The following is a 22,393-nucleotide window of genomic DNA, read 5'->3' as shown; positions in this document are numbered from 1 at the left end:
GAAGCAGATGGTGAAACTTCAACTAAATTTTAAAAAATTTGCAATAGGAGAAAGAGAAGATTTTCCAAAAAAGGAGAAATTTCCCAGAAGAACACCAGAACAACTCCAAGGTCAGTGGTTATTTGGGCAAGTAAAGGAATAGGCCATGGGTGACTGGTGGGATGGTTAAAGGCGGCCTCTGGTCTGACTACAGCTGACTCTGGCATCTGCCCATGGGATTACGATGGTGAAGTATATGACTCAAGGTGGGAGTTCTGCCCAGGGAATCTCCAAAAGTGGGTGCTAGGGCTACCACAAGGGATTTCCCCACCACCAAACCCTATTCCCTCACAACATCTGAGAAACAGGACTTCTATAATCAGAACTTACATTCACTTTCAGGGGAAAAGGGCTTCTCACTTTAGCTAAACAAATATATTACCAAGTAATATATGTAGCTTTATATATATGTGTGCATGTGTGCGTGTGTGTGTGTGTGTGTGTGTGTGTGTGGTTATTTTTTAGAGATAGGGTCTCACTCTATTGCTGGGCAGAGTACAGCAGTGTCATCACAGCTCACTGCAGCCTCCAACCCCTGGGCTCAAGCAATCCTTCTGCCTCAGCCTCCTGAGTATCTGGGATTACAGACACATGCTACCATGCCAGGCTAATTTTTTTTTATTTTTGTAGAGAATAGGTCTTGCTATTGCCCAGGCTGGTCTTGAACTCCTGGGTTCAAGCGATCCTCCCGCCTTGGCTTCCTAAAGTGGTAGGATAACAGGTATGAGCCACTGTGCCTGGCCAGCTAGTAATATTTTTTCATTCTAGGTTTTTTTCAATATATATGGAGAGACAGTCAAAATTCACCAAACATTCAAGAAAAGTCCACAGTAGGAAATAAAGCAAATTTAACAAAGAAAGTAACTTTGAAGAAAAAAGGATTAGTACAGAAAATGGATAAACACTAAAGTATTAGTAAGGATAAATAAATATTGTCACACAGATTAGAAACTCTGTCACATCCATAAAAAGTAATAGACTCCTAAGAAAAAGAATGTTTAGAAATTAAAAACACGATAGCTATGCTTAAAGGATCCCAATGGATGGACCAAAGAGCAGAATGGACACAGTTGAAGATTTAGTTTTCATCTGGAAAACTGAGACGAGAGATTCTCCCAGAATACAAAGAAAAATGGGAAGGAAAAGAAAAGTATAAGAGAAAAGATACGTGCCATGGAGGACAGAGCCAGAAGTATCTCAGGTAGTAATGTAGGATGATAATTAAACTATTCCTAGCGAGACATTTCCACTTGGTATAGTCCAGCTTAAGTCTGAAGACTTAAGTAAAGGTGTCTGATATTCCTGGATGGGCACAAGGTTAAGATATGGGCTAATCAATAATAGACTGGTTCTAGTAATAGGTAGTGATGGACAGCACAGAGGCTGTCAGAGAATTAAACGTGATTCTTTTTCTCTTCCTTTTATATGTTATCATATTTTTGTCTCCATGTTTTTTCTTTTTCCTTCTCTAATCCTTAATTCTTTTTTCCCTTCTCACACCCAGCTTGTTTCCTTAGCTTTATGCCTCCTAAACTGTTTTTTTCTTTCCTGTCTATATCTAAACATTACACACTGGCTGTCTGCATCTGTTGTGCTCGCCCTCACCTACCTCAATATCCTCCCTAGTTTGCTCTTGGGCTTTGCAAACTTATCAGCACAAGGTGTAACATTCTGGCTTATTTGCATATTTTTATTTATATGCTGTATTCAGGAGGGGAAATCTCAAAGAAGGAGAAAAAGAGCTATTTGCTTCAATACAGACTATGAAGGAAACACCCTACTTTTGCAGACTTATAGAGCTAGAAGATACTTTCTATTTTTATTAACTTTAATTTTTATCAAATTAACACACATACATAATTTATAAGTCAGAACCAAAAGGCCCATAATGAATAAAATCAGTTTCCTGCCCCACCTTTTCTGATCCCTTGGTTACCTCTCTCTCAATAGAGGTAACCACTTGCAACTCTTACAGCAGCTTTCTTTCGCATTTATCTATGTATTTCTAAACATGCATACGATACTTCTTGATATTCCAATTTTGCATTTACTGACTGCCCATCATTATAGATGAGGTCTTAGTTTTCCCATAACTCTCTTACTACCATCTTGGCTACCAATTCTCCAACAGAGATTATAGTTTTTATAAAATCAAAGGTTAATTCTTTACGACTCCAATGACTATGCAAATATTACTCACTGCTAAGTTAAGTTGTGCACTTTGTTCAAACCTCCTTTCTTGTATCATACTTTCTTTTTTCTGGAGTTAACAATTTTCTTATTTTTTCATTTGTCTGCTTCTCTGGGGGAATTTTCCAGATGTTACAATATTTTGACATAAATCTATCAATAATATTTTCTATAGACTCAAGATCAATTTCATGTCTTCCCTGAAGGCCTTCAGAATGGTTCAATGTGCATTCATTGTTCCCTAGTGTGGTTCACAGCTGTCATTCCTAGACATCCTTTGTTTCCCCTGGATCTTGTACCTTTCTCCATTTTGGTTTTCTCCATGTTTGCTGAATAACATCCTCTAGGACCTTCACTAGAAAAGGTGAAGATACCATGCAAATACTTGAGTGCTTTTATATTTGAAAATGTCTTTATTCTACCTTCACAGCTACTGGAAATGTGGATACCTAATTACTGTCTAGAAATGATTTTAACATCAGATGTTTCTAAAATAAATTTTATTGATGTATAATTTCTACACAATAAAATGCATCCATTTTATGTTCAACGAATTTTGTATTGTTCAACAAATTTTGGGAAAGGTATAAACCCATGATTTTCTATCTAAATCAAGAAAATAGGTTATTTCTACCACCTCTAAAAGTTCTTTCACATGTTCCTTGGCTGTCAATCTTCCCTACCTCAGCCCCACCCCTGGCAACAAATGATCAGATTTCTACTACTACAAATTAGTTCTATTTAAGAACTTTAAAAAAAGAAGGAATATATATGGCTTTTTTCACTCAGCACATTTTCAAGAATAATGCATGCCATTTAACAGTAGTTTCTTCTTTTTCATTGCTGAGAATTGTTTCATTTTATGAATATATAATTTACTTGGTGATGGACATTTACCTTGTTCCAGTTTGGAGATATTATGAATAAAGCTGTATAAACATTTGTAGTCAAGATTTTATGGGCATGTACTTTCAATTCTCTTGGTTTGTTTGTTTGTTTATTTGTTTTAATTGAGATAGGATCTCACTCTGTTGCCCAGGCTAGAGTACGGAGATACGATCACAGCTCACACCAACCTCAAACTCCTGGGCTCAAGTGATCCTCTCGCTTCAGCCTCCAAGTAGCTGGGACTACAGGCACATGTCACCGTGCCTGGCTAATCAAAAGAAAGTTGTTTTTGTAGAGACAGGGTCTCACTATGTTGCCCAGGTTGGTTTCAAATTTCTGGGCTCAAGCAATCTTCCCACCTCGGCCTCCCAAAGTGCTAGGATTACAGTGTGAGCCACCACGCCCAGCCTCTCTTGTTAAATACCTAAGTGTGACATTATGGTATTTGGTAATGGTAAATGTATGTTTAACTCTACGAGAAACTGCTGAACAATTTCCCAAATTACTGTACCATTTTACATCTCACCAGCAACGTATAATAAAATTTAAAGTTGCGCCACATCTTTGCCATCATTTAGTACTGTCAGCTTTAAGAATTTTTAATTCTTAAAAATTCTAATGGTATGCAGTGGTATTGCACTAGTTTTAATTTGCATTTCCTTGATTATTAAAGATAATGACCATCTTTTCCCATGCTGAGTGGCCATTTTCATATATTTTTTTTTTTGTGAAGTATCTTTTAAAATCTCTTGCCTGCTTTTTAGACTGCGCAGTTTTTCCTATTATTGCCTTATTGTGGTACATTTGTTAGAATTGATGGGCCAAAATTGATACATAATTATTAATTAAAGTACATAGTTTACATTAGGGCTCACTCTTTGTGTTGTATATTCTGTGGATTTTGACAAATGTACAATGACATGTATCTACCAATACAGAATAATCAAGCAGAACAGGAACATACCTAAAAATCCCCTGTGGTCTCCGTATTCATCCCTGCCTTTAGCAACCACTGACAACAGACCCCTGGCAACCCACTGATCTTTTTACTGTCTCCACAATTTTGCCTTTTCCAGAATATAGTTGGAATCATACAGTATGTAGCCTTTTCAGATTGGCTTCTTCTCAGCAATGTCTTTTCATGGCTTGATAGCTTCCAAGTTTTGGCAATTATGAATAAAGCTGCTATAAACATTCATGTGCAGGTTTTTGTGTGAACATAAGTTTTCGACTCATTTGGGTAAACATCAAGGAGCATGATTGCTGGATCATATGGTAAGAGTATGCTTAGTTTTATAAGAAACTGCCAAACTGTCTTCCAAAGTAGCTGTACCATTTTGTATTCTTACCAGCAAAGAGAGTTCCTGTTGCTCTATATCCTCGCCAACATATTGTTGTTTTAGTTTGCAATTTTCTAATGACATATGACGTTCGCCATCTTTTCATACGCTTATTTACCATCTGTGTATCTTCTCTAGTGAGGTGTCTGTTCAGATCTTTTGCCCATTTTTAAATTGGGTTGCTTGTTTTCTTACTGTTGAGTTTTTAAGAGTTCTTTGTATATTTTGGGTACCAGTCCTTTATATCAGCTATGTGTTTTGCAAATATGAGTTAGGAATATTTCCTTTGCTTCTATTTTTTGGAAGGGATTATAGAGAACATAATTCCTTCTTTAAATGTTTGGTAGAAATACCAGTGAACCCATCTGGGTCTAGACTAGTGATTTATGTTTCGAAGATTATTATTGATTCACTTTTTTTTAAAGAGGTGGTTTTTAAAGAGCAGAAGATTTAGCTTCTAATGAAATCCAATTTATCAATTTTTTTCTTTCATGATTTGTACTATGTCCTACTTAAAGTCTTTGTCTATCTCAATGGCATAAATATTCTTGTTGAAAAGTTTTATAGTTTTAATTTTTACATTTAAGTCTACGATCAATCTGAAATGAGTTCATTTTTTGCATATAGAGTGAGGGGGTGTTGAAGTTCATTTTTTTCCACATGGATATCCAGTTGTTCTATCACTATTTGTTGAAATGACTATTCTTCCTATTTGCCTTGGTGTCTCTGTTGAAGGTAAATTCACATATAAATGTGGGTCTGTTTCTGTACTCTTCATTCTGTTGCACTGATCTGTGTTTAACTTTATTCTAAAACCATGCTGTCTTGATGACTGGTGCTTTATAGAATTGTTAAAAATCAAGTAGTATATATACTTCAAATTTTCTTTTTTTTTTTAAAGTGGTTTTGGCTATTCCAGGACCTTTGCATTCCCATATAAATTTTAGAAAAAGCTTACCATTTATACTAAGATGGCTGCTAGGATTTTTATTACATAATTCAATTCTGGAATAATTGACATCTTAAAATATTGCATCTTATAGTATATGAACATGGTATCTCTTTCCATTTATTTGGCCATCTCTAATTTCTCTCAGTAATGTAGTTTTTGTGTAGAGTGCTGCATACATTATTAGATTTAAAATCTACACCTCAAAATTTATATGTTTTAAAATTGCTTTTTCTATATCATTATTCAATTGTATTTGATCAGTACATAGAAATATAATTGATTTTTATAATATTGAGTATGTGTATTGTGACCTTGCTTAAGTTCACTTAGTTCAAATAGCCTTTACCTCCTATTCTTTAACACTTTTCTATTAACAAAATACATCTTTATCTTTTGACATCTAGCTTCAAATATTATACTATTTTATAGAAACAGAATTGTCTCATTTCTTCCACATCCTCTGTTGTACTATTATTGTCATACATTTTACTTCTACATATTGCATAATCCACTATTATGTCTTGGTTTAAATAATTATCATTTTTGTCATTAAAAAAATTAACAAATGAGAAAAAAGAATTTTCCATTTATTTGCACCTTTACTATATCTGTCTCTATTGTTTTATGTAGATCAGAGTTTTCGTCTGGATTCATTTTCTTTTAGCTTGAACACTAGTATAGTCTGCTGGTGAGAAATTTTCTCAGCTTTGTTTGAAAATGTCTTTATTTCACCTATATTACTGAATGATACAGGATACAGAAAGTCAGTTGTTTTCTTATCTTGGTACATTTTATATCATTTTTCATCTATCATTTTGAATGATACTAGGTATAGAAAATCAGTAGGTCTTTTTTGTTGTTCATCTGACATATGTGTCATTTTTCTCTGATTGGTTTTAAGATTTTTGTTTCAGCAATTTGATTATGATATGGCTTAAAGTATTACTAGTTTTCTCTGTGTTTATTTTACTTGGGCTTCATTAAACTTCTTGGATCTATAGGTTTTATAGTTTTCATCAAATCTGTAAACATTTTGGCCATTCTTTTTTCAAAAAATTTTTTCTGTTCTCCTTTCTTGAATGATTATGTGTATGTTAGACTATGTGAGATTATCCCATAGGTAAATGAGGTCCTCTATACTTTTTTGGCCATTTTTCTCTCTTTCAGTTTGAATAGTTTCTGTTATTGTGTCAAGTTCACTGCTTTTTTTTTTATTGTAGTGTCTAATCTGCTGTTAGGACCATCCAATGAATTTTTCATTTCAGATATTATATTTTTCAGCTCTGCCAGGTCTATTTGGCACTTTTTTTGTAGTTTACATTTCTTTCCTCATTATGTTCATGTTTTCCTTTAAATTCTTAAACATATAAATAATAGCTGTTTGAAGTCTTTTTCTGTTAATTCTAACATCTCTATCATATCTAGGTCTGTTTTTATTAACTGATTTTTGTTCAGGTTTTGGGTCACTGTTTCTTGCTACTTAATGTGTCTATTAATTTTTTATTGGATGCTGGAGATTATAGATTTACATAGCATTTTTTCCCCTTCCTCTATGACAGCATCTTAAGGTGAGAGGTTCACACACGTCTGCTTTTCTCAGGAGTAGTTGTGGATAAATAAAGCTTCCTCTGTTGTGTGAAAAAAAATTTATTTTCTACTAAATGTCGCAGATGTTAAAGAAGATCTACCCATCTGGTCAGTATCTTCCAATCCTGTGTGTGTTCTGGCAGTAGTTCAGCTCATAGCTTCCTGACAGTTGTTCTTTCCTCACAAGCTGTTCTGTGCCCCACCTGATGGCGCCTATCACATGTAGTATAGTATTTGGCCCAAGAGTTAAAAGGACTCTTAGTCAGATTTATGGAACTCTTTTACTACATATCCTTCTCCTCCTCTCTGTAACTCTATCCGGCAAGTTCTAGCTGCCCCAGTCTCACTGAATCTGATTGCTGTTTCCTCAGTTTAGTAAAATATCTACGCTCATTTTGGGTTTGTTCTACCTGTACTTGGTTTGGTAAATGTCTCCAAAAAAAAGCTTGGATGACTGTGAGCTGACCTTGTTTGTTTCTCTTTTAGAGATCACAGTCCCACACTGCCTATTGTCTATTATCTGACAAGAATTGTTTCATATAGTTTTGCATTTTTCCAGTCACTTACAATGCGTGGGCTAGTCCAATGCCAGTGATTGTCATCACGGTGGAAATTAGTTCTTTTTCTCAAATCATAAGACACTGCTATTTTGTCCTTCACTGTCAATATTACCTTTGCAAAATTCCTGATTCACTGTATACAATTCACTTCTTCTCTATGAAGGTTTTAGAATCTTTTCTTTATCTCTAATGTTCCAGATTGATATACTGACAAACTTTGGTACAAGTAATTTTTTTTCCACTTGTGTTGGGTACCTGTTGAACCATTTCAATCTGTAGAATCATATCCTTTAGCTAGTTCCAGAAAATTCTCTTATGTTTTTTGTTTGATAAGATCTTCCTTTCCATTTTTCCACCCTCATGGTCTGTTTGTCTCTGGAATTCTTATTAATCATTATTGGCTCTCTGAGGTAGATCTTATAATTTCCTTAACTTTTTCTTCCCTACCTTCCATTTGTTCTTTTTGTCTTTTCATCTTTTTGTTCTTTTGGGGAGCTTTTCTCAGCTTTATCTTCTCACATTTCTTCTAAATTTTTTTTTTTTTTTTTTATGGAGACAGAGTCTTGCTTTGTTGCCCAGGCTAGAGTGAGTGCCGTGGCGTCAGCCTAGCTCACAGCAACCTCAAACTCCTGGGCTCAAGCGATCCTTCTGTCTCAGCCTCCCAAGTAGCTGGGACTACAGGCATGTGCCACCATGCCCAGCTAATTTTTTCTATATATATTAGTTGGCCAATTAGTTTCTTTCTATTTATAGTAGAGACGGGGTCTCGCTCTTGCTCAGGCTGGTTTCGAACTCCTGGCCTCGAGCAATCCGCCCGCCTCGGCCTCCCAGAGAGCTAGGATTACAGGCATGAGCCACCGCGCCCGGCCTCTTCTAAAATTTTTGATTGTGGATATCTAATTTCTAACACTATTTTCTGTTCTTTGTCCTTTTTTCTTTCCCATATTATTCATGGATAGTATATCTTTGTCTTTCCAAAATTTCTGGTAGTTTTTTTCTTCCTGGTCCATCCACCCATTATATTATTTCCATTGCATACCTTTTTTCTGTTTGTTTCTTTTGCTCTCTTTCAAGTAACAGACTTTCCTCAAAGTATTGATGATCCTTGACTGTGTCTACTAAGTTCCTATTTTAAGACACGGACTGGGAGGACTGAGTATGAGGCGTATCTCTTCTGGTGACCTTCACTGTTGGATGATTAAATGGCATAATGGCTTTGGCAGTTATATACTCATATCTAGACATCTTCTTTCTGGCTATTCAGTGTCCCCTGAGAAAACTCCTCCAGTTTCTCATATTGGATAGAACAGGGACAAGGACCACAAATAAATCAATATGCAGACTTTTTTTTTTCTTTTTGTTAGAGACAGGGTCTTGCTATATTGCTCAGGCTGGTCTCAAACTCCTGGCTTCAAGTGGTCCTCCCACCTCAGCCTTACAAGTAGAAGGTGCAAGCCACTGCACCTGGTTCCTGACTTTCATTGTATCTGTTTCCCCAGCTGTGCCTGATAGCCCAGAGTCTGGAGCCTCTTTGTTTCAATTAGAAGAAATTCAAAATCATTTCATCTAATTCTTATTTTGTAGGAAATTCACTTTCTTGAGGTAACACTGCTAATAAATAGAGAATGTGAAACTTGAATCTAGGCTCCTGACTATTCTGTTGTTCTGGTCAGCTAAAATATCGCTTCCCAAAACATCACAAATGACTCAAGATTCTTCTTTGCAGCTGTCTGGAAATCTTGGTAAATTTTTAGGATTGGGTCATGACAGCTAAAAGATCTGGTAAGATTGAAATAAACGAAGTCCCAGATCTGATCCCATTAGACGAGGGACAGGACTAAGGTCTGAAACACAGACAAATTTTGAAAGTGAGCTGGTTAATTTCCTTTAATTTCAAGGTCACATAATGGAATTATTATCACTGTTTTTTTTTTTACATCAAAATGTGATAGATTAAAAAAAATGCGATAGATTAAAAATTTGACAGTCCTATCTTCATGAATTTGAAGTGTTATACTATCCAAATGTCTCTTAATTAGGAGAATGCTAACCTGGGTTAGAACAACAGGAATATGTTTTAACACGGTTGCCTCCTAAACAATACCTCATGGAAAACTCATTCTGTGGGGTAACATGTATTACTTGAGAAAAGGAATTTCATAATCAAGAAAGTTTGGGAAATATTAGGTTAAAGAAATCTCAACTAGGTTCTTTGATACAAGACTTCTCAAAATCTTTAATAGGCACTGTGAAACCTCAAAAGAGGAATGTATGTGACATGTGGCATTTGCCCAGTGTCTTTTAGTACAGATCCTTTTTTTCTAGTTCAAGGAAGCCACTTTAGGAAACATAATCTGACCCAATATTGTATTTCTAAAAGAGCTATTATGGGAAGTTTTCGGTAAGAACACAAAATAGCTCTCCTTAACATGAATTGCTCACCTGACCATTAATTATAAAACGGTACAGGTCATGCTATAATTTAAAATGCATATAATGAATGAAGTTCATATGTCTAAATATAACTGAATTATTTGTAGTGGCGAAAATGAAAACACATTTCATTTGTAAGCAAAAGGTCTATGTAAAAATGGTGAGAGCCAAAGTGCTAATCCATATTACCACTAAACATTTAAAATGAGGTGTTGTCCCGAACACATACTATTTAGCCTGGAAGTGGGTCTGGCAGTGGTGGACTGTAGTGAAGCTGGCAGGATCTCCGATTTGATGGCTACATTGGTGACCGCACCATCCATCCTGTCTGTCTCACATAAGCCTGGCAACTGTGCTGCCTTCTCCAGCGTGGGCAGTAACTGATCAAACTGGTCAAGGTCAGCTGTAAACTAAGAATAGAAACCAAAGTTAGAGGAAATATATTCTACACTTTCATCTGAAACAAATGTAGGAAAATAGTTGTTCCTTTAAATTTCTATGAATTAAGTGTGAATATGAGAGAATAAAAAAATAAAAGTAATTAGAATGGTTGGGGCTTCTTTGAAATTACGTGAGCTAACTATTCTACTGGGGGAAAATACTTGGATGCTTATGGGATAATAATAATATACTACAGGATATAAGAAAATATACAATATTTACCTCCTGTATCTCAGTATAAAATTTATGTATAGAAAAAAGATTGGACAGGAGAAAAATGTGTCAAGAGCACTATGTCTTTTTTTTTTTTTTGAGAGAGAGTGTCACTTTGTTGCCCAGGCTAGAGTGAGTACCATGGCGTCAGCTTAGCTCACAGCAACCTCAATCTCCTGGGCTCAAGCAATCCTACTGTCTTAGCCTCCCGAGTAGCTGGGACTACAGGCATGCACCACCATGCCTGGCTAATTTTTTTTTCTATATATATTAGTTGGCCAATTAATTTCTTTCTATTTATAGTAGAGACGAGGTCTCGCTCTTGCTCAGGCTGGTTTTGAATTCCTGACCTCGAGCGATCCGCCACCTAGGCCTCCCAGAATGCTAGGATTACAGGTGTGAGCCACTGCACCCAGCCTAAGAGCACTATGTCTTAATGGTGACATTATGGGTGATTTTCTTCCTGTCATATTGTTCAAAATGTTATGTATAATGATTTAATTTATATTTATATTGACATAACTTTTAAAAATAATTTTTAAAAGTTTGGCAAAGCTTTTTATAAGATCTCAGAAAGGTCACTTCCGACTTCAGGATTTAATATTATAAGAAACATATCTTCTAGAATAGTTAGGGAGTTCCTACATTTGTCTGAAAGTCAAATGTAGGAATTTTATAAATAGAAGAAGAAAATTGGCCTTTATTTCACAATATTATTACGTTATGATTACTTTAAGATAATTAATCAACATGAAATGTCTATCTGTTTGGGTTTCATTATTTAGTTCAACTAAAATTTCTGTTTCCAGATTGAATAATAGAATTATATGTATGCATTTTTAAAATGTCTGATTTCTTTCAAAATTATATTTCTGAGGTTCAGGCATACTGTCACATGTGGCAGTAGTTCATTAATTTTATTAGTGAATACTATTCCATTGTATTAGTATGCCACAGTATAATACAGTATAATTATCCATTCTACTGTGATGGACTTTGGGGTTATTTCCAGTTTTTGACTAATACAAATATAGCTGTTATGAACATTTCTGAATGTGTCTTTTGTTATATATGTGCAAAAAGCATTAACTATAATGGAAAAGATTGAGAAACTGAACTATATTAAAATGAAGAACTTTACTTTATCAAAAAGCACCATTAAGACAATGAAAAGGCAAGCCATGGAGATATCATGGAGAAGATATCTATAAATATATAACCAATAAAGGACTCATATCCAAAATACATAAAGAACTCTTACAAGTCAGCAAGCAAAAACAACACATTAAAAAAAATGGGTAAGAGATTAGACAATTTACAAAAGAAGATATCTAAATGACCAATGAACATTTATGAGGGAAATGCAAATTAAAACTATAAAATACCACTATGCACACCCCAGAATGGCTATAAGTTTAAAAAATTTACAATACCAAGTATTAGCAAAGACATGGAACAACTAGAAGGAATTCTCATACATCTACTTAACGTATGCATATCTTATGATCCTGCAATTCTACTTCTAGGTATAAACTCAGCAGAAATGCATGCACATGTGCACCAAAACAGATGTATCAGAATTGTACACAATGGCATTATTTTATAAAGCTGTTACTTGTAAAGTTAATTTTAAAGAGAGTTTTAATATACTTATTATTTAAAGCTATTTTTCTGCTTAAAAAAAGAACAATATTAGTTTCATTGTACCAAGATACATGAGACACATCCTTACCCTCAATGAGCACACATACAAAGAACCAGTCAAAATAGTGTTACTATAAATTATAAATGTAGAAAATACAAAGCACTATGAGAGTAGAGAGGAAGAAAATGTCTAACTAGGGCCTCTTGGGGAAGGCTTTATAAAGATATTGTTTGAATTGGTTTGTGAAGGATGAGTAGAAGTTCAGCAGGCACAGAAAAAGAAGAGCAAGGCAGAAGATGCTTAGAAGAGACATGGCTTATCTCAGGAATGGCATGGACTTCCATGTGCCTAGAATGCAGTGTGCCTGAGGGAAAAGAGAGATTTTTGTGAGATGAGGTCAGAAAATCAAGCTGGTTCAAGAAACTGAAGGACATATGCATACTAAGTGTAAATCTTGTTTCACAATGGAGAGTCTTGTTGATAAACTGCTTTGTAAAAACATTGCCAGCTATTTCATGAATGTCTATGTTCTGTCTGTAAATAATGTGAGAGCTCTTAGATGAGAAGGACCATATTTTTTTGATTTTCTTACATTCCTTCAGAGTCCACAAGCAATTATTCAATAAAAGAAGGTACCTGTTAATTTTCACCCCACCCCCACCCCATCCTAAACATAGAGGTTCCTAATCCATAACTATTTCTGGAAAGGTTGGTTTATTTTTATTTACTTGTTTCAGGGCATTTTATAAAGGGTAATATTCTGCCACCCAGAATATTCAAGTCCCTATTCTCTGACGATGGTTGAGGGTGGTTACAATCAGATGAAAATGAAAACAGCCTTAGAAAATGCTTCAAAGAAAATAAAAAGCAAGCCGGCCTAGGTAGCTTGTCTACCTCCTTACATTTCTCTCCAACCTCGTTTATATCACAGGTTCCCAAACTTAGCTACACATCAGAGTGCTCTGGGGAGCATCTTTAAAATACAGATTCCTAGATTCTATTCCCAGAGAGTTAGATTCAATAGGTAGGGCTACGAGGAGGGGGCAGGGAAGGTGTTGTTAAAAATCTCTAAAGATATGAACTCTGATTTTATACAAAGAAAGAAAAATCTGCTTTTTGCGAATGCCACATTAATACTCTAGCCCTCTGAAGTACTAAAGAGAACTTTTTAGGGCATTTTGTGACTTTTCAACTATTGCTGCTAACCTCTTAATATATGACCATTGTGCTAGGCGTGGTGGCTCACGCCTGTAATCCTAGCACTCTGGGAGGCCAAGATGGGAAGACAGCTTGAGCTCAGGAGTTCAAACCAGCCTGAGCAAGAGTAAGACCCCGTCTCTACCAAGGACAGAAAAATTGACTGGGCATCATGACTCATGTCTGTAGTCCCAGCTACTTGGGAGGCTAAGGCAGGAGGATTGCTTGAGCCCAGGAGTTTGAGGTTGCTGTGAGCTGTGATAATGCCACTGCACTCTATCCCAGGCACTGTGGGACTGTGGGACTGTGTCTCAAAAAAAAAAAAAAAAAAAAGCCCACTGGATAGGAAAAAATATAGGACAAATGCAAATCTGGTCTATGGTTGGAGTAGAATAGATGAAAAAGAAAAAATAACTACAAACAATCATTATGTGAAGCAAGGAATTACCTACCTGGGTCTGGGACTCCAGTTTAATTTCCTCAGGAGCAGGTTTGGTCATTGGGGTTGGGTTTGTGTTACAAGGATCCATCTGCTCTTTCTTTTCCACTTTCACCTTTACATCATCCAGGCTCAGGTTTGGAGTTGATCTTAAATCTTTCTCATCTTTATCTAAAAGGTAGCGTAGGAGCTGATGGTCCTTTGATTCTTTTTTCTTTGAAGAATCCAGTTCTAGTTTTATACTGGAGTTGCCTTGTGCCTGTCCAGTTACTGACACAGAAGTAGATGCACTGTCCTTTTTATCAGGCTCAACAGACAAAGTGGTGATATCTGAGGGGCTACCCTCCTGTAAGAGTCGGTGCAGAATTTTGTGCCTCTCTGTCAGTGAGCTATGGGATGAGGGGCAAGAACCCCCTGAAGAGTTAGCAGAGGCAGAGTTGGAAGTGCCTGTGCAAGACAGCACATCTTTGCAACTTGTGTCTATATCAGCATGTCGTAACTGCTGTTCGGCAGTTGTTGTCAAAAGCTGCACTAGTTTGTGACTGGTTTGAGAGTATTTACTGTCTCCATCTGACAGTCTGTCATTGTTATGCACAAGCCCTGAATCCAGAGGTTTGCCATCACTAGAACTGTTGTCAGATTGAATCATTTCATTTAAAATGGTTGCAATCTCTTTGTTATCTTTGGATTCAGCTTTTGCTGGTTGTATATTTAATCTGCTCGGTGAATTCTGTGAGCTGATCTGCCTGAGGACTGGAGAACTGGCAGAGAAGCCAACAGAGTTATTGGTTCCTTCATTCATACCCTGTAAAGATGTTACTGGGATATTTGAATAAGATCGGTTACTATTATTACAGGCACTACTTGTCATGCCAACAGGGGAGTTTAATGTCGAAATATTAGGAGGGAATGAACTATTTGGCATCCTGGGCCTTGTTGCCAATCCAGAAGTAACCTGTCTCCTTGGAGACATGAACTGTGCTAGGGATATTCCTGTACCTTCCATAGGAGAATTACTGAGATTTAAAGAGGGATTACTGCTCTGGGAACTGGCCTGTCCTTGGTTTAAGGCAACATTGGCTACAATCTGATTTCCAGGTGAGCATCCAAAACTCCCTTGGCTGTTGCTAGAATTACTATGAGTGCTGCTATGAAGGTCTGAGCTCTGTTGTCGGTTTACTCTGGTGGATACCATGTTGCTGTTGGATGGTGGCAATGTAGATGAACGAGCCACACCATGAGCTGGAGAGATACTAGGATTGACTGAGGGGTTTACTCGGGGAATTGACATTCCAGAATTAGTGTCATCTTGAGGAGAAAGCCCACTGTGTTCCCTAGGGGGGAAAAAGACATTATCATTCAGACATCTTCCCTTATTTTCATTAAAATATATTTTTATGATGCATATTAGACTATTATTAGACTAATAGACAAGACTATTAGACAAGATTATTAACTTCATTAATATGGCAAGCTATCAAGTAAAGAGCTTTTGTTTCACTTTAAGTTAAGGAAAAACACTGGACTATTAATACTTCTGTGAAATATTAGCACCACTTGATAAGAAATAGTGCTTATGGACTCAAATTTTATAATGGTCTCAGTTATACGTGAAAGAAATCCTTCTTGGTATTTGAAAAAATCTAGTATATATACTTTTAAATTTTTCTAAACTTAATGCAAACATTATAATACTTTTGGTTGAAAAAGAAACTTCCCACACTTCTGTTTATAAAGCACTTATTCATGACTCCCCTGTTACAGCTTTTAAGTATTTCAACTCCAAAGAGGAAGACTGGGTAAGGAAAATACTGTGTCACTGATGTAAAAATTAAAAAGGGTGATATGCAAACATAGCAGATGTTTTAAAAGAGAAATCACAATATGAAAAAAAGAACTGTGCTAATTCCACTCACAAGTATAATTTAAACTAAAATTAGAAAAAAAGCCTGAAGGCTGAATTCAGGTTTTCAGTGAGTTCTGTACTCAAATTCATAATTATGATAACAGATTTGTGACTGGCATTACCATGTTCCAATAAGCAAATATATCAGATGAGGAAAAGATGAAGTGAGGGAAAATGTCTTAGTTTTCAATGCTACATTTTAAACAGCTGTAAATATAGGATTTTGAATAAGTCATAAGATAAAAGAATAGTTTCATGAATTTACCAAGTATACCAATATACAATATATTTAGAGAGGGGAACAAATTAGAGGTAATAACATTCAAAAATCTCAAGTTGACAGCGTAATGATTTGTAGTTTCTGTGAGAAATTGTCATCTTGAATATAGAAGCCATCAAGTTTGCCCTAATGAAAATAAAGCACTTTCAAAAATAAAAATAATAATGTTAATAAACTTTTAATCTTTTATAAGATTCATATATGGAAAGTTGGAAATTTTTAGCCACCTTTTTGGCTTTATCTCCTAAAACACGTATTTTCAGCCTCACCTTTCCTGTCTCTCTTTATGAACAACAAAGCTATTAGGCAACACAACTATAAAACCCAATATGGATATATTAATTATATACTCATCATACTAGTTTTATGCCTGATTTAGAATTTCTGATTTCTTGTCACCAAGAGCATAAAACGTTTCTCTAAGAAGAGATATGTGAACTGACTTATTTCATATGAAGCTCTCCAAATAAGTAGTACCTGTCGATGATATGAATTCCCATGATGAAAGGTTGCATGTCTGGACTTTGAGGGTAGCAAAGTTTACACTTGGTGTGGGCGCTAAGCATTGTCCCATCATTCAATATGAATCTATAGGATGGGCTGGAGGCAGTGCCACGAGTCATCACTGTTTCAAACAAAAGAGAAACCTAGTTAAAATTTTGATACTTGTATGTTGGGCAAAGGAGAGTCACCAGGCCTTATTTCTACCTAGCACTTCATTTTAAATGTCCTCCCAACTGCTGCCTGCTCAGACTCAGAATCAAGAATAGTTCAGACAAAGCAGATTATCTGAGGGGGAAAAATTATTCCAGACGAAATATACCATTTAAAGACAGTTTTAATTTAGTTCTATTTGAATGGGTGCCTCCTCACATAAATTATGATTGTAAAGAAACTCCAAACCAGGAAAATATCAACCTTAATCTTTCCCTATAATAGGGCAGCTCTTCAAATCTATTAAGTCTCCATTAAAAATACCAGGAAGTACTTTTCTCCCCTCTCACTCTCAGTATTATCTTTAACAAGTTTTGTTTTGTTTTTTCTTTTCCTGGCTGAGTTTTTGGTAATAGCTCTATTGAAATAAAATTCACATACCATAAAATTCACCCTCTATGTTTTGATTGGTTTATGGAGTTCCTTAACTAATATTCAAATTTAATTTTTCACTGAGGAATATGAGTCACTAAGGTCCCATTTTACAAATTATTATATTTATATATTATTTTAATGTTTGAATTTTTTAGGTTTAGTAAGCATATTAAGATAAAGCCAATGATTACTAACCTAAAGAACAAAAACTAGCTTAAGATAGTCATTTCACAAACAACATAATTTACTTAGTTTTGTCTTAAAGCTTTACTATTAGCAGATAAAATTCTAACCATATAGGTAAGTCTTTATTAAATATGTAAAAGCTATACCAGACTATTAATAAAATATCACAGATGTTTTAGTAATACAACAGAATTCTATATTAAGAAAGACTTAACAGATAGATTCAGCTATATCAAGGTTAATAATCATATCCAGTGAAACGCAAGAATTACTACCATAAATGATTACTATAATTTAGTCTATAATAAATGTTAGTCCTATTTTTCAAAAACATTTCAGAAAGGGCTTCAATTACATTTTAAAGAACAGTGATCAAATGACCAACTAATAAATAATTTTTGAAGCTACATATTACTTGAAGAGAAGACATGCTCTATTTTGTTGTCTTGGGTATATAGTATCAACTGAAAAAGTTGTAAATCTGTACCATAATAAATCTGCCTAAAGACCCAAATCAGGATATAAATTTAATTGAAAGGATTAAGACTTATATCTAACCAATCACATTCTTTACCTATCTGGCAATTTCAGCTAAATCATTGGCTGAAATTATACCAAATATAATGCACAGAGAAATTTAGTATTTCATGAAACAATAAAGTATGAAAAAGAGTCTTTATTGGACACTGATAATTTTTTGTGGAAGTATATAAGTAAAGGTTTACTACAGCAAATCCTAAAAACATTAACAATCTCAATTGTTAAAATCTCTTTAACAATACATTTTGGAAAATACAACTTCAACAAAAAGGTGGCCTTTAAAAATAAATCATTAACCCAGGATAACAATAAATCTAAAGATATATAAGGGGCCACACAAGACAGACACCATATCTCCTGTTATTTTGCTTATACCCTTTTATCCATTTCCTCATTGTTTACTGCCCTTCAGGATATCATCATTCTGTTTGAAAACAGTCACTGGCTCTTCACTATAGAGCTGCACCACTGTCCAATATGGCAGCCACCAGCCACATGTGGCTATTTAAATTTAAGATTAAATAAAATTTAAAATTTAGTCCATCTGTCACACTAGCCACATTTTAAGTACTGAATAGCCACATGTAATTAGCAGCTACCATATTGGATAGCACAGCTTTATACAATCTGACTTCAACTTGCATTCTTAACTTTATTTCTCATTACTTATAATCCTTTGACTAGGAACTAGACCATTTTTACACATTCATTTTTCTTCTTTTGCTAGAATAAACATAAAGACTACTATGAGTCCTATTCTTATTTTCCACTCTCTATTGAATCCTGCACTATGCTTTGCGATAAAATCTTCCAGTAAGTACTGGCTCATTGATCTTCAACTTGAATCTCATCTAACTAGACTGAGAATATGACAAACTGTTATAACTTTTCTTTAAAGGACAGATATTCAATCTTAGCTATGTTCTTAAATATTCATATTATATCGCAATTTATGTTTTTGATCTTTTAGGAATCTGGACTTAATTTTGTAATGGAAATTAATGAAAAAAATATCTTGATCTATTGACAAGCCCTATAAAGTGAGAAAGAACTAGAAACTCAGGCTAACATGAGAACATTAACATGTTCTCAACATAAACATGTATGTGGATTATAGAAACATCAATAGTCTTTTTGTTAATTATACTGCCTTAACTTATAGAACTATATCTAAACTAGGAAAAATTTCTGAATTTGGGGAACCCTATTAATTTAATACAAGGAAATTATCACACTTTAAGTTTCGAAGTTAGAGTATTTTGGATGAGAATGTGTGGAGTAAGACTCAGCATATTATAATTCACACAGCCATTCTTTGAAATGAGGAAAAGGCAGTATTTAATTCAGTAAAACTTCAATTAATTAGAACTCAAAAAGACTCTCCAGTTAACAGAAATTCTGGTGCTTACCTAATCATTCAGATCAAGAGGTAAACAGGAAGGCAGCATAGGTTAATGGAAAAAATAAGAGCCTAGGAGTCAGATTCAGGTTTGACTTCTGACTTTGTCATTTATAAGTTTAGGACTTAATGCAAACTAACCCTCATCCATCTTAGTTTCTTCATCACTAAAATGGAGCTAGTAATATTGTGAGATAGTATCTATCATGGAACCTAGTTATCATGGAACACAGCAGTTATTGAATGAATAGTTCCTTAATAAACACCAAAGGAAAAACAACAAATAAGCAGATTCCAAAGTGCATATGTCCTGAGTCACATACACATTAGTCAATCCCTAGGCACCATTTATGCCAACAGCTTCAACTCTATTTAACCAATCATTAATATTTTGAATTAAGAGATGAGTAAGGTAGCCACAATTCTTTACAGAATTGGTTCAATCAAGATTTGCTCTGCACATCAAATTTTCCCTTTAAGTGGGTTTCAAGGATTAGTTTTGAAATCCCATTTTGATCACAGGTCTTGCCTTGTTTTCCAATCTAGTTTTGCCAGCTATAGCTAGTATTTTGATCTCTGACTCCTGTGTCCATTTCTAAACTTTATAGAACACTAGGTGGGGAAGGATATCACTGAAGGGGTATTACTGACACCCCAGAAACTCTCCTAAGAACCTTTAAAATGACAATTGTTTTTGTTTTATTTTGTTTTTCTCTCTAGAATAGACCTCAAAAGAGCTACAAAGCAAAGGAAACATTAAATTTTCCTTGGTTACAGAAGGTGTAGAAGTAGAGCTATTTGGGTTTTTGATACCTCCCAATTTGGTGCGGAGATAACCTCAAATAAGCATGTCTTACTGATATTAACTAAATGTATGAAATATGTGGCAGGGTACTATGGGTCAATGTTGGTAGAGATTTCTTTTTCTGTTTGGTATTTACCTAAATATATGCAAAAAATGCAATTTTTAAAAATTGTCATTAGGTACAGAAAAAATAATTACCCCTGGATGTTCTAAGATTTTCAATCACCATGAGTAAATTCTATTTAGTGTATCAAAATTTCTACAAGAGGATAGTAAACTTGTATTTTAAAACTTCACAACAGAGTTTGACATAAAAAGATTTTCAGTTAACTGTTATGTGAACTATGGAATTAGCTACATTACACAAGTCTCAAAGAAAATTCTAGTTAATCATTAATATGGGTACTTATGTTTTATTGCAATATTTCCAAACTTAATACTATAATATCCTTCAAACACTGATTCATATTTTTAAAAAATTGAAAACAGCTTTATTTTGTGATTATAAAGTTAAGATAACAGATGAACAAAGAATAGGTAAAGATAAAAGGATTAGTAATTCTATCACATAAAGATAACCACTGTTAACATTTTGTTAATTTTCTAGAATTAGAAAGTAGGAAGATAGACAACAGTGAGATCACACTATATATGTCGTGCTTTCTTAACCTACTTTTTAATATGACAATATATCACAGCCATTTCAAAAATAGGAAATGATGATCCATTACATCACTGTATACAGGTAATAGAACTTTCATAAAACTAGTTTCTGGGCTATATAGCCTAACATTTCCCATGACCACTACTCTCTCTAACTGCTAATCGATGTGCTCCAGGAAAAGGTACTCTGTATAAAAAAAGTCTTGGTAACAAAGTTTAAAAGGTATTTTTGTTGTAGAACTTCCCAGAAACCTAAATACTTTAAGTGTGCCTCATAAATCCCCAAAAGTGGGAGAGTAAAGCATTTCCCAAACTTAATTAAGCATGAAACATCATTTCCCACTTATAGCTATTAAGATCTTGTAGAACCTAGGTTTATGTTTTACAAACTTCACTGTAAGAAAATATCTTAGACTACAGACTCTGATTCAGTAGTGTAGGGTGAGATCCAGAAATCTGGTTTAAGAAAACTGCCCCAGATGAATCAGTCTTATCAGGGACCTTGGGAAGCATTATAACCTAAACCTTTATTTAAAATAATGGTTCTGAATTGAACAGAACTTGGAATCTTTTCCAAACTACATACACTTGCATGGACCTTTTCCAAGTTTAAAAAGCTCCTCAAATGATTCTAATATCCATTTCCTCCCAATCTCAATGTAGAACCATGGCTTTAATTTAGTCCATTGCTGAGTATTCCCACATATTCTTTGACTAAAATGTATTTTCAAATTTGACTCTGGAAAATAAAATAGTTAAAAGCAGTTCATGAGTTGTCTCAGTCAAAAGTAGCCAAAAAATTAAGAACTAAAATTTTTAATGCGTATTAGGATTTTACACCAGCTGCTGCCTTCAAAGAGTAAGTTAATGGGCAGGAGAAAAGATAACAGATGGAGGACAAATTTTTCTTGCCTAGATAGCAATCACTGTAAAGTTTAACAGAAATCAAGGATGCAGTGGTATAATTTGTCTCACTTTTTTTACACTGTCCCTAAGTGAAGAGGCAGCAAGGCAACTGCAAATGCAAATTATACCTCTCTAATCTTAACAGACCAGTGGTTCTCAAACTTAAGTATTATCTTTAAGGTTTGTTAAGATATCTGGGCCCTCATCTGAGATTTTAATTCAGCAGGTCAACATCTTTAACAGGTGATTCTCATATAAGTGTTTTACAGGGCCACATTTCTTTTACTAGACACTACTAAATATAATATGCCAGAAAAAGGCATGCTCAATCCATGAAAGCTGTTTGGCAAGTTGTCCAGAATCTCCAAAACACTAGAATCAGAGTCATGTGAACTCTGGACAACTTAATTCTGAGAAAAATATAAGTTATTTCTATTGAGGAGTTTTTTTTTTTTCCCCCTAAAAAGAGATAGAGGGAGAGAACATTAAGAAATGATTAATTGGGAAGAAGTGTTGGACTATACTTATATTTCCTTACATTTTACTCTAAATTGTTCCACTTTACATACTGATGACAGACTAGTTAATTATCATAATTTAATTAATCTATTTTATGGGGAATTCTAAGTTTAGAAACACATACTTTAAGTTGTGGCTCAATCACTTCTATGTGCCTAGTCATTTGGATGATGAGA

At 34.7% G+C, this 22,393-nt stretch overlaps 1 protein-coding gene across 15 annotated transcripts in view; it reads right to left on the bottom strand.

Moving 5' to 3' along the window:
* Positions 1-22,393, bottom strand: part of NCOA1 (nuclear receptor coactivator 1) — a 245,320-nt gene that overhangs the window by 44,914 nt on the left and 178,013 nt on the right. For all 15 annotated transcript variants that reach the window (XM_012788105.3, XM_076000596.1, XM_076000597.1 and 12 more), the window contains 3 exons: positions 16,588-16,735; positions 13,938-15,258; positions 10,219-10,399 (listed from right to left, as the gene is read on the bottom strand). In XM_012788105.3, the coding sequence (XP_012643559.3) occupies positions 10,219-10,399; positions 13,938-15,258; positions 16,588-16,735 (1,650 nt within the window). The remainder of the gene's footprint in view (positions 1-10,218; positions 10,400-13,937; positions 15,259-16,587; positions 16,736-22,393) is intronic.

Source organism: Microcebus murinus, chromosome 3 (genome assembly GCF_040939455.1).
Source record: "Microcebus murinus isolate Inina chromosome 3, M.murinus_Inina_mat1.0, whole genome shotgun sequence".
NCBI lineage: Eukaryota > Metazoa > Chordata > Mammalia > Primates > Cheirogaleidae > Microcebus > Microcebus murinus.
The sequence above is the reverse complement of the archived record's forward strand: the minus strand, read 5'-3'. Positions and strand labels throughout refer to the sequence as shown.